The 13,206-nt window shown below is 39.6% G+C and overlaps 1 protein-coding gene across 1 annotated transcript; it reads left to right on the top strand.

Annotated features, from left to right (window-relative positions):
- Positions 1–5,334: 5,334 nt before the first annotated feature.
- On the top strand, positions 5,335–9,183 carry LOC120438562. Its single transcript, XM_039608962.1, has 7 exons — positions 5,335–5,463; positions 6,992–7,033; positions 7,113–7,382; positions 7,466–7,705; positions 7,792–7,977; positions 8,578–8,699; positions 8,861–9,183. The coding sequence occupies exons 1-7, from the start codon at positions 5,433–5,435 to the stop codon at positions 8,873–8,875; spliced, it is 906 nt and encodes a 301-aa protein (XP_039464896.1). The 5' UTR covers positions 5,335–5,432; the 3' UTR covers positions 8,876–9,183.
- Positions 9,184–13,206: the final 4,023 nt, after the last annotated feature.

The following is a 13,206-nucleotide window of genomic DNA, read 5'->3' as shown; positions in this document are numbered from 1 at the left end:
TGAGAAACACAAAACCTCTCTCTTTTTTTTTTTTTTCAAAACAAGAACCTAAGTTTTAATTTCTCAGCCTTGTCACATAAAACAAAACAGACAACCCAGCTCTCAGCTGGCTCTGGACTTATCATCATCAAGGACACATGGTGAGAGCTACTTCAGAAGGTACAGTACTCATCACTCAAGCAACATTTCAAAAAACAAAAGAACAAAAAACAAAACTCAGCACACTGCACAGAGAACAACAACAAGACATAACTGAAGATGTTGTTCTTGTTTGTTCTCCTTGAATTTTAGAATAAAGTTATTACATCTGCATTAGTAAATCATATGCCTAATCATTATGTGCCACTGTGATCCACAAGTATGATCACAGATTTATTCATTTTTCAAACCAACAAAACAAAAAACAAATTGTCGATGGCATCAAGGCTTTATACACATGAGTCAGGACACAAAAAGAAAAAGAAAAAGCTGCTGCCAGAAACAGAGCAGAAGTGTGAGGAAAAAAACTGAGCTCACAGACAGCTGCATGTGTGAGCTTTAATATGCAGCTTCTGCTCTAAAAAACAAATAAAAATGTGTAACTTGCTCATCAGCTTGGTAGTGTCCACATATTTAATTCATTTTATTCAGCTTCTCAAACCTGTAGCTTTAGCTGTTGTATACATGGTTTGGCTCATTAGTTGTTAGTATAGGTTTGCTCTTCATCTTAACAAAGTCTCATCTAAGATGACAGGTTTACAAGCAGGTCAAGTGTCTCTATGCACCTGATTAGTTTAGTTATTTCCTTATTTTCTTCATCTCCTATATCATTGTACTGAGTTTGAGCAAACCTTAAGCTTGAATCAGACTACTTTTAACAATCTTCCACCTCGCATCATAACTGACTGAGGTGCCTCTTCCTATTAATAGTATGTCATTATTAATGTTATCATTGTATTGTTTTTCCTTTTTTATAACAGCAATAGTATATCACAATACACTACTTTACTACTAATATACAATAGTATATTAGTTTATATTTTATTATGTATCCATCACGGGTCTGTGTGAACCTGCAGCTTCACACCTTCCCAAGCTGGAGACATTTTCCTTGGCTGAACAATGACACAGCCTTAATATGCCTTATACATCTCTCTTTTTATTTGATATATTTTGTGTGAATTATCTGGTTTCACTTATTCTATTCATTCAGCTTGGTTGTCTTCCCAATTTTGTTTCATTGCTTTAATTTAAGTTAACCTTAATTTAACCTTTTGTTTATTCCACTTCATTCCTCTTTCCATGCTTTAAAATATTACAACTCTTGTGTATGCTTTGATTTCTTTTTAGCTTCCTTTTCAGTATTTATTTCTGCTTGGAGGGTTTCTTATAATTTAGTTAATGCATTTTCCCTCCCACGTGGGACATTTAGTTTTCTTTGGATTTCTCCATCTAGATGCACTAATTTGTCCGGCGCCTGGACATTTTTTTTTTCTAGCCACTGCTCGTCAGCAGTGAGTTTTGTTGCTTTATTTCCCATTTTCTTATTTGTTTTATATGTTTATTTCTACTTATTTTATTTCTTTCTTTATGTATTTAGCGCTTAGTAATACACACACACACCTGCGGCACTTTCACTGGCACGAGAACGGAGAGAGGTGGCTGACACGCCCTTCTACTTTTGAGCTATTCTCAAAAGCGGTGTCAACTTTATGTGATAAAACACGACCTTCCTCTCGATTCACCAGTACTTCAGCAACCGACAGTAAACAAATCAGTGGAATAGTTCAGCCTCCTTATTGTGCTGTAGAAATCAACTTATTCCACCAAAAAAGACAACAAAAGACAGACAGTTTTAACGCGCGTTCACGCTACCAGCTTCCTTAAAGCGAGCGTAGTGCTTCCAGCCTTTCTTAGGCGAGCTTATAGGCCTATTTTTACCCTTTCGGGGAGCTACCAATCATTCTTAGACGAGCTCAATATTTATTTTACTGCTTCCAACCCTCTGCGGGCGAGCTGACTACCAGTCCTCAAGACGAGCTTAATGCTTCCAGTCTGTCTTGGACGAGTCTTAAGTTTCGTTTTCGTTTTTGCGCAAACCTTTATTATCTCAAAGTAGTCTGTCTTACCTTGGCGCTGGTTTCTTCAGATGCACCTGATCAGCCCCCGACGGTGCGGACCGCTTGTAAAACGTTGGCCAAGACCCGAATTCACGTCCTTGGACTTTATCACACACCTAGTGCGTGAGCTGCCGGCAGACTTCAACGTGGGCTTCTCGCACCGACGGACCCTGGTGAGGCGCCTTCTGTGAGCTGCTTTAAATAGGCTGTCTCATCCGGCTCAAGGACCAAGAAATGTTGGAGGAAATCTCCCAAATAGAAGGCTGCCAAAGTAAAACAGAGACACAGTGAGACAATATAATCAATCACATGTACATGGGGTGAACGTCTCTAATGAGAGTCACACAGTACTCTTCTTTATTGCAGGTTATATAGGCATGTAGGTTACACAGCAGACGGAGGCAGTCTCCGCCTGTTCTCAGAATATAGATTGCTTAACTGACAAATGCATATCTTACTAAACATTCTGTCTGTACTATACTAAACGTCTGCTTAAGTGGCACTTTCCGTTCCTCTTTACACAGGAACTTGTCTTCACAGGCATTTGATAAGCATAGGCAAGGCTTCATGTTTATCAGAGTGAATCGTCATTCAGAGTTTACACAATCACAAGCAAAGCATATTTGAATAATAAACAAAATCTTTTCACAATTTCACAATGTTTATTATCCTAATACCATGCAGGCTGCATGTCACCTACCTCTGTGGCATTATATGATGTTGACATGTGTAAATACCCTCCTTTGGTATATAGAAGTCGATGTGGTCATGTTGATCGCCACTGAAAACAAAGAACTCAGAACATAACAGTTAGCATAGGCATGGTTTATATTTCGGTAATCATACAGTGTAAACATTACAAACCATTAAGTTTTCTTAATTAAGTTTTCACACGACATGGGCGGTACTGTATTCTGTACAGCGAAGCGAGGAATGCCCAGACCTCTATATTGGAGGAACCCAACAGCCGCTTCATAAACACATGGCACAACATAGAAGAGCCACCTCCACAGGACAAGACTCAGCAGTCCATCTGCATCTAAAGGACAAAGGTCACTCTTTTGAGGACGCCAGTGTTCACAAGCCATTTATGTCCACTGTGAGCGACCATCTTTGAACAGAGGTGGTGGCTTATGACACCAACTGTCTGCCATCTATAATCCAGTTTTGAGATCCCTTCCCAGACGCCTTAACGCCCACTCACATCCTGGGCCATCTGACCTCAGGAAATCACATGATAGGGTGGGGTTAGGTTTCACAATGAACTCACCCAAAAACCTCGTCTGATTGTGACCTACACCCATTTTCACACCATTGTCCCTCTTGGGAGGACACTCCCACAGGGCTTAAATCTGGGATTTTCCACGGTTAGAACCTAGAACTGAAGAAGCTTCTCGGATGAAACATCTTTAAGAAACCAAAAGAAGTCCAAACCTGTTTCTTTCCAGGCTCCTTAGACCATGGCAAACACCTCCTGCCCTCCAGTCAGGCCTGCAGAGTTCAAGAAGGGAGGTAGAGTGCACTTTATCTCCGAACACCTGCTTTATGGCCTCAGCCAAATTCCTGTGAGAAGAAGGATTCTCTTTGTTCATGTCTTCTAGTGTCAGTGTGTATCAGTCCAAATCCAAAAATACTCCACAATACATTGTATGGAGTAAAGGAAAAAACATCCTGATTATAAAGTATGTACCCTTAAAGATAAAAATAATTTCCAACACCAGTCTTGTTAGTGATCTCACTGATGGGGGTTCAGGCAGAACAGCTGTGAGGACAGAGTAACTCCTTGGTAAGTATTTGATGGTGACTTATGAAGGTTCTTACAGTCCAGTTGATCTTGCACACTTCCAGGATCCCTGTGTGAGGAACAGAGTCATAGGCTGTCTTGTAGTAAATCCAGGTGGTGCACAGGTTGGTCAGTGTAGTCTTTCTTTGTGTTCCCCACTCACATATTAATCCTTATTCCTCTTTATTGCTATACCTAACAGGAACTTATATGAAGTACAGAGGTATTCGGGTGAGACCAGTTGCTTCTTGGGATCCTTTGGCATCAGGGCTGTCCGGCCTTCAATTATGCTTTTCAGGTCTATCTTAGCTTGGCTATGAGTGGGAGTGTCTATGTGCAGCCTGCTCCTATCAGACTTTATCAGACAATGATGATAATGATGCTTATAAAATGTTAATTTAAAATGTTTAAATAACATAACAAATATAACAAAATGTTTATTTCCAAGGTGATGGCTGTACAATTAAATTGGTTCCATTTAAACATCAAGGTTTGGTTTTGTGTTATTATTAATCATTGATTCCATCATGGTTTATCATTTTGATTTATGGTTCTGTATTTCTAGCTCTCTAGTTCTTATTTGTTTTGTGATTTCTAGTACTTGGATTTTCTTCCTGTAGCCCTCATGTTTACTCAAGGTTTAGTTCTGTCTTCATGTTTATTTTCTTGTTCAGTCGTGTCTCATGTTGCAGTTTGTCAATCCTGTCCCTGTACTCTGTGTTCCCTCTGTTCACTATCAAGTCTGTGCCTCTTGTGTTTCCTTTTTTATTTTGATAGTCCCTGTCCTGTGTGCAGTGTGCTTGGTTTTGCTTCCCTTGTGTCATTAGGCCTGATTTGTCCCAGATGTGTTACCACCTATTCCCCATCCTCTCGTTGTCCTGCTTGTGTATTTAATCCCTGTGTTTCTCTGTTAGTTGTTGTTTGTATCCTCACTGTACTGTGTTTTGTTTTCTATGTGCTTCTGGTGATGTTCTGGTTCACTGTTTCTTGGTTTAATTTTCTAGTTTGGGCTTAAGTTTTGAGTTTATAGTTTTGTTTTCTTCTATTTCTATTCGAATGTTCTCCAGCAATAAAGCTGCCACTTTAGTTACCCAATCAGTCCTGCGTTTGGGTCCTACATCCTGCCTGCCACACACCGCACACCTCAACACGTTTAATTTTACAGCTTCTTCGTTATTAGAAAGTGCTGCAACTCACAATGTTTTCTAAGATGGTAAAACAAGATGTGGCTGACTACTTCTACAAACATGGAACTAAAGTGATGATATACATTTAGCGTTTGGACTTGGACACATACAGTCTGTTTTTCCTTATAACTACATGTGAGTTCAATTAACGTTTTGTGGGAAAAGGCAATTTGTTTTTTAAAAGGATTATAGATTGAATTACCCAACGGAACATATCAGTCACTGACGTTTGCTGGAGAAGCTGCTCTGCCTTTTTGTGATGGAGCAGCAGCGTGACGTACTGAAGACTGTTAACGGGGAAGTGCTGAAGCTGAAGGCGTCTCTCTGCTGCTCAGACTGACGTTCAGTCGTCATCCAGACAACATGAAGACTGCATCGGTCTCTCAGCTCCTCGGTGAGTCAAATACTATAATCATCAATTTATTTATCACAGCTCCAACATGGCAGGAAAACAAACTTTCAGCAGTTACAAGCTCGCAGTTACTGACTTTAAAGTTCACCTAAAAATTCTGAAAAGTTTCGTCAAGGCGAGAGGAACAGTTCATTCTCCTTCTTATGTCTTTCTGGTTTCATTTGATTGCTGGCTGTAAAGTTGGGCAGGAACCAAGAAGTGACGTTAATGTTGAATAATGGAGCTCACAGTTTTAACTGAAATGTATGAAGAGTGATAGAAAGTCATGAAACAGTGATAGAAAATGGTTTCAAACATGCATGATGAAATTGAGTTTTTCCCATTTTCGGTTTAAATTGATCTCATCATCACTGCAAACCTCTCAAAGGTTCAGACTCTTAGCAGTTTAATCTGGAATCCTGCAGGAAAGTCACCATATAGTCTAGACTAAGTCAGCGATTAAACTTTATGCCCAGCTAAGTGTCAGTAACATGAAGACCAAAAGAACAAAAGAGACTTGACCTCTTTTTATCAAACATCTTTTCACTCAGGAAACCACAGCATCTGACTGCATGAAGCTCAGGGTCTTCTGACTGCGTCCCCTCTTTTATCTCGTCTTCACTTCCTCTTTTCACAGCCAATTTTCCATTAAGAGGACTGAGTGTATTCAAACGACCACAGACTGTTTTGACTGTTAAAGTTCCCATTCCCGTTGACATGTTTTGTTATTTTTCTGATGATGACCTTTAAACAGCAGCAGTGTGGGACTGAAACAGGCCGCAAATATGAAAATAAAAACTGTGCGTTTGAAGGGTGGCTTCTTAGTCCCACACTTTCTGCTCTGCACATGAATGATAGCTCATCCATGCACAGTTCCATCTCCATTGTTTACAATGCTGTGCACTGTGATGTTTACCGTTGATTCCCATCTGATTAAAAAATATATAGAAAACCGGAAAAGACAGGCTAACCTGCCTTGCTGTCTCTGTGGTATGGTATAACTTCCTGTTACTGTGCACGGTGGTGTTTGTGTAGTTTAATCTGCGTGGCTCACAGATCTGGCGAAAATACAGACCTTCCATAATTAAGTAGAAGTACAAATACTACTGTTCAAAAATACTCCAGTAAAAGATGAAGCACTGATTCAACTTATTAACTCAAGTAAAAGTTAAAAAAAAGTACAGACTCTGAAATATACTCAAAGTAAGAAAGTAAAAAGTAGTAGCAGTAAAACCCTGGCTGATTGTGACCTACACCCATTTTCACACCTTGGCTTATGTGATTAGGTAGAGGATCATTAGGGGGTCCTTTGTCCCTCTCAGGGGGCTTACTCCCACAGAGCTTAAATCTGGGACTCTCCACCATTTGATCCTACAACTGAAGAAGCTTCTCGGATGAGCAGTGAAATGTCTTCAGGCAACTTAAAGAAGTCCAGATGCTTTTCTTTCCAAGCACCATAGATTGTGGCAGATACTTCAGGAAATTACAAAATGACCTCTGACCTTTAGTGACCTCTGACCTCCTGTTGCAGGTGTGTGTGTGCTGCTGCTGTCTGCACTGACTGTTTCTGCAGGTGAGTAGATGCAGTGCACCATGGTCCAGGACAAACACTGAGTGTAAACACTGATAGAAACTGTCCGTCTGTCCTCCAGTCTCTCTGACCGTCAGTCCAAACCTGCAGCAGTTCTTCACAGGAGCCTCAGTGTCTCTGACATGTGAAGGTCAGCTGGGCTCAGATGGATGGACGGTGAAGAGGGACACAGGAAGTGGGACTGAGTCATGTGGAGCGGGTGGGCGGGGCTTCGGGAGGACAAATGGTTCATCCTGTTTGTTTGATAAGCAAACCAAGCCAGTCAGTGGAGTTTACTGGTGTGAAGGTGAAGCTGGAGAGAAAAGTGAAGAAGTCAACATCACTGTATCAGGTAATGAAGTCATTCATTTCATCATCAGACTAACAGCTCACTGTTATACCACCTCTACATCACTCTGTGTGTCCTTTCTTCAGGTAAAGAAGTGATCCTGGAGATCCCTGCACTTCCTGTGAGGACAGGAAGTGATGTCACTCTACGCTGTAAAAAGAAAACTGGTGGCACAGCCGCAGCTTATTTCTACTGTAATGGACGTCCTTTAAGACCTAAATCAGAGAAAAACATCACCATTAATGTGCAGCAGTCTGATGAAGGTCTCTACTGGTGTGCTACTGATGAGTTTGGATCATCTCCTCAGAGCTTTCTGAGGGTCAGAGGTCAGAACACTGACATCACTTCCTGTTTAAAGCAAACCTGCTGAGCTTATACATTTAATGACCCAGTTTTATCATCTCTCCTGCAGATGTCTATGACACCACCACCATTTCAGCAAGTGCCACCAAACCACCACTGCCAACAACAACAACAACAATTACCAATCTCAATTCCCCTACATCTTCCTCCTCCATCATCACACCTGCTCTAGGTTCTCTGGGTCTTCTGGATCTTATTCTGGTTGCAGCTTTGGTGTTTTGGAACAAAAAAATAGGTATAAAGTGTGTCTAACCGCCCAGAGCTCATTAGATGAAACATTTTACATGGAAAAATAATTTTTAAATAATTCTGTAATTATATACTATAATTTAGTTATAAACTGTCTCCATTCACATTGTTTAGCAGAGAACTTATCTTACATGAAAAATATAGAGACACTTTTATTGATAAATTATAAGCCCTCATCCTTGGGGTGGACCAATGTTTGGCGCGTGTGTTTTGGGGTTTAAAAGCCACAGAGACGTGGTGTTTAGAAAAAATGCGTCTCAACTGTTCTGATACTCCTGTCACACACAGGATCACTACAGGTTTTCACTTGGATAGCGGTTGTCCTTCTCTCCTGGATCGGCTGGAGCTTTCTTTTGGCGCCTTCTCAGCTTTGACAAAGGTTCAGCTGGGATAACCACATTTACTCAGGGCCTTCTTGATGTGATGTTCTTCTGCCTCCCTGTGTCAGTGGGGATGGTGTTCACTCTGTGTTGTAGTGTCCTGATAACACCCAGTTTGTGCTCCATGCTTTAAGATGTCTTCAGTTTCGGGGGAATCTTTTACTATTTGTCTCATGTTTAAATCCTCATCTTTCTCATTCCTGCAGAAAGGACGCTGTCATCAAGCCTGAGTCAAGTCACCTATCAGGAAATGATCTTCAGACAATCAGCCAACAAGATTACAGTTACACACTCAAATGTTGTTTTCTCCAGTCTGAGGATACTGCAGGTACACATTCAGCTGTTATCCCACAAGCTGTTGCTTCTCAAAATATGATTATAACCCTTTGTCCACTGTGGGTCCTTGTGATAATTTTTTTGCTACTCTATTCTTCTTGTCTTTTCATCTCCTGGTTTCTCTTTTAACCATCTACTCATTCTCATTTTCAGGTACATCAGGGCTGAGTTATTGATGAAGTTTCCCAGATCAAATTTAAAGGAGGATGGGAAGAAAAGGATTTTCTCTCTCCCAGAATGAGCAGCTGTCCAGTCTCGTCAGCTCCCTGCTAAGATTTAGAGCTTGTCCTGTTTTTCGATATGAAGGCCCTGGTCATCTGTTTTTCTTGCCATTACTTAATAGTTCAATAAGGAAATCAGTGTTAAACTAGTTAAAAAGTGTACATTCTGGGTCCAAATGTCCAGCTGCCTTCAACTTTGATGTTTGTGTTGGCCAAACCTTCAAGCCTTCAGTTTATTTCTTTGTTTAAATAAAAATCTCTAGCTGACAAACTGAACCCTGGCTGTTGCTTCCTCTCTGCAGACAAGCTGTGTTGTTGTCAGAGTAGCGCTATATAAGTGCTACATAAGAACCAGTCCTTCTACCATTTACTGAAAGCAGGCTTTTGCCAGGGCTGCAAAGGGATTTGTAAAGAATTAATTTTTGGTGTATTATGTTTCAGGCAGTTGTTGCATGGAAGTGGCTATTACTGAAAGTTCAGCACAGACTTGTGGTGATAGCCAGTGATTGGCATTATGTAATGAGAATAATAGCATAATGATTAAAAATTCCAGATTCCTAATGAAGGTCTTGCAGATAAACAGTAACACATTCTATAATTTATTATTAATAAATAATAAACAGGTGGAGCCGTTAGCTCAGCATGTTTGATTTGGCAGTTTTGCACACTTCCTGAGGCAACTCCAATGGCATCTGTGTTTCCAGGTGGAACTGAACAACAACCTCTCCATTGCAGCCAATAATAATAAAAATAATAAATAGCCCCCAAATAATAATAAGCTTTATTTGGGGGTATCTGAGAATGTAACATAATTTGGAATGTGGGTCTCAACAAGCTCAAGGAACGCTTTAAAAGTAGCCATTAATATTGTAAAATCACAGGTAGCCAGTGTAGTGCTGTTTCTTTAAATATGTTAAAAGTCTGGCAGCCGAGTTTTGAACGAGCTGGACTCTTGACTAAGACCAGAGTAAAGTCTGGACTCAAGGAGATAAAAGCATTGAAAACTGTGAGATCAACAGATTCATCTTTTTCTGGTGAAATGTATGGAGGTTTCTTTGGTTTGTGTACAAGAAAGTGAAATAATTTTCTTGAATTCTTAAACATTTTTACATAATATTAGCAGGTGGCTCCTTTACTAAACAGCTCCAACTGTTTGATTTGTTTGAATTTTACAGGACAGCTTTTCCCCTGTTAATCACTTCATTATGGAGCCACTGTAGTTAACATGTAATGCTTCTCTAAAACCCTGTGAGACAATCTTCTTTAACATTAGTACGCCTTAACCCCACATGTTCCCTGTTTTTTTTGCCTGTCACACAAAAAGCGAGCGCTTAATGCTCTAACAGCGCCCACTTTTTCTGCTGCCTTTATGGATTCTGGAATAATGATCTTTCGGACATTCTTCATTCTACTTGCATTGATATCTTGGACTCTATTACTCCGTTCAGGACTGTGCGCGCTAAACAAGTACCAGAGCCATGGTTCAATGATCATACGAGCTCCCTTAGACGCGACTATAGATGCGCAGAAAGGAAAAAGGACAGACTGCACGTTTCCCTACAGATTTTAAGGACTCGTCTATCTGCTTACCAAGAAGCTGTAAAAACTGCAAATACACAGTTTGTCTCAAACTTAGTGTCAGTAAACAGTCACAGGCCTCAGGTACTTTTTAATGTCCTTAATCGCTTTCTTAGTTCACGTGATAATGCCGGAGTCATTTCTTCACCAAGTATTTGTGATGATTTTTTAGCGTTTTTTATTGACAAGATTCTATCGATTAGGGCTCTTGTCTTGTCGTCTGCTCAGATCCGAGTCTTTCTCCTGTGTGCTCAGCTGTCTTAGAGCAGTTTAATCTTGTCTCCCTTAATGACTTGACTGTGGTAGTTTGTAACCTAAGATCATCACACTGCCCCTCTGATTGTCTCCCCCCAAGCTTGCTTAAAAGCACTTTTAATACTGTTGGGCCTTTTATCCTGAGATTAATTAATACGTCCCTTGCTACAGGCTGCGTCCTATCATGCTTTAAACAAGCTGTAGTTCAGCCTCTTCTTAAAAAAAATAATAACCTGGACCCAACTGTTCTGTCCAATTACAGGCCAGTCTCAAAACTTCCTTTTCTGTCTAAAGTTTTGGAGAAAGTGGTCTACTTACAGTTGCAGGCCCACCTTGATTTTAATATGATCTCTGAAAAATTTCAATCTGGTTTTAAATCACTTCATAGCACTGAGACGGCACTTTTAAGGATTTTTAACGATATTCTTTTAACTCTGGACTCTGGCAGCCCGGCTGCCCATTTATTGTTGGACCTGTCAGTAGCTTTTGACACGGTCGACCATGACATCCTGTTATCACGGCTAGAATTTCATGCCGGCCTAAAAGGATCTGCCCTACAGTAGTTTCGGTCCTACTTGTCAGGAAGATCTTTTTATGTCTTGATGCATTCTCAATCATTGATTGATTGATTGGTGAATATCAATCAGAGTGCCTGGACATTGTTTGTGGAGTTCCACAGGGGTCAGTATTGGGACCAAAGCTATTTATCCTGTACATCAATGATATATGTAAAACATCTGATATATTACAGTTTATTTTATTTGTAGATGATACAAATATTTTTTGTGCTGGAGAGAATTCACAGCAGCTTTTGGGAATTGTCACACAAGAAATGATTAAACTGAAAACATGGTTTGACAGAAACAAGTTATAAATAAATTTGAAAAAAACTACATTTATTTTATTTGGAAATTGTAAAAAAGATGCTGGAGCAAAATTGTTAATAAATAATGTTGAAGTAGAGCAACTTTCTCATACAAAATTTCTGGGTGTGATAATAGATAACAAAATCTGCTGGAAACCTCACATAAAGCATATACAAGCTAAACTGTCAAGAAGCATCTCTGTACTGAGTAAAGCTAAACATTTTTTGCCTTCCAAATCACTCCGGGTACTTTACTGTTCACTTATATTGCCATATTTGGAATACTGTGTGGAAACCTGGGGAAATACATACAAAACTTCACTTCAACCATTATGTAAAATTCAGAAAAAAAGCAATCAGGATGATTACTAAAGCAGGATTTAGAGACCACACTAACATTATGTTCTTGAAATTAAAAATTCTGAAGTTTATGGATCTTATAAAATATAAAACTGCAAAAATTATGTACAAAGCCAGATACAATATGTTACCAGGAAATGTACAGAGGATGTTTTTTGACAGAGAAGGGGACTATGAATTGAGGGGAAAATTAAATCTGAAGACTCTCAAAGCACGGACAAAGGTTAAAACCTTTTGTGTTACTATTTGTGGGGTAAAACTGTGGAACAGTTTTACTGTGGACCTACAGCAATGTTCAAGCATTAGTCAGTTCATAAAGATGTTTCGAAAACTGCTTTTGGAAGAATATGAAACTGATAAAGTTGATCACCCATTGCATATATAACTATGCTAAATTGTATCTAAATTATATCTATCACTGTAGCTATGTTTATACATGTCCTCCTTGTTTATTGTGTGGGGTAAGTGATGATGGGAATTAGGGGTAACAATGAATGGTGGGATTCAATAGAATGTTGAGCATGGGGTAGGGACTAATAAGTATGTTATACTTCTTCCTTCTCCATTTCAGACTTAATAATTGTCATTTCATGTCATTTAGACTCTGTTTTATTTTATTTGTTTTCTTTTTTTATCTGAGCACATACATGTGTGTATTTAAATATATATTCGTATTTGTAAATGCAAGTATGTGTACTTGTGTATATATTGTTTTTTTCTGTATATGTCTGAAATAAAGATACAATAATAATAATAATAATACAATAATAATAATCATCATCATCCAGGAAAGTAAATCTCTAAAAAGTTGATTCTGTTCATCTGGACGTAGCGTTTTGTGGGAGAAACGTTTCGTCACTCATCCAAGTGACTTCTTCAGTCTCAGCTGACTGCAGGTTTCCCCAAACCTTATAAACAGTACATTTGCATAATGACTGAAACCAGCCCACTGAAGGAACAATGGGCTGTGAGGTCAGTACCTTAATCATGCAAATTCCCATGACCATTGATCAACAATCACTGACCAAAACCCACTGATCAAAGCCCGCTGATCAATGGCCATGAGTACCATTCACAGAGAGTTGGGGAATGGCTGCAATCATAGCATTGTAAGATGGTGACAGATGTACCCTTAGGCCCCCTCCTCGATTCAGAGATGGTCTTTCCCTCTTCACGTAAATGGCCTCCTTGACTCCGCGCTCAAACCAGCGTTCTTCCCT

Source organism: Oreochromis aureus, linkage group 3 (genome assembly GCF_013358895.1).
Source record: "Oreochromis aureus strain Israel breed Guangdong linkage group 3, ZZ_aureus, whole genome shotgun sequence".
Taxonomy (NCBI): domain Eukaryota; kingdom Metazoa; phylum Chordata; class Actinopteri; order Cichliformes; family Cichlidae; genus Oreochromis; species Oreochromis aureus.
This window is presented reverse-complemented; position numbering and strand designations above follow the sequence as displayed.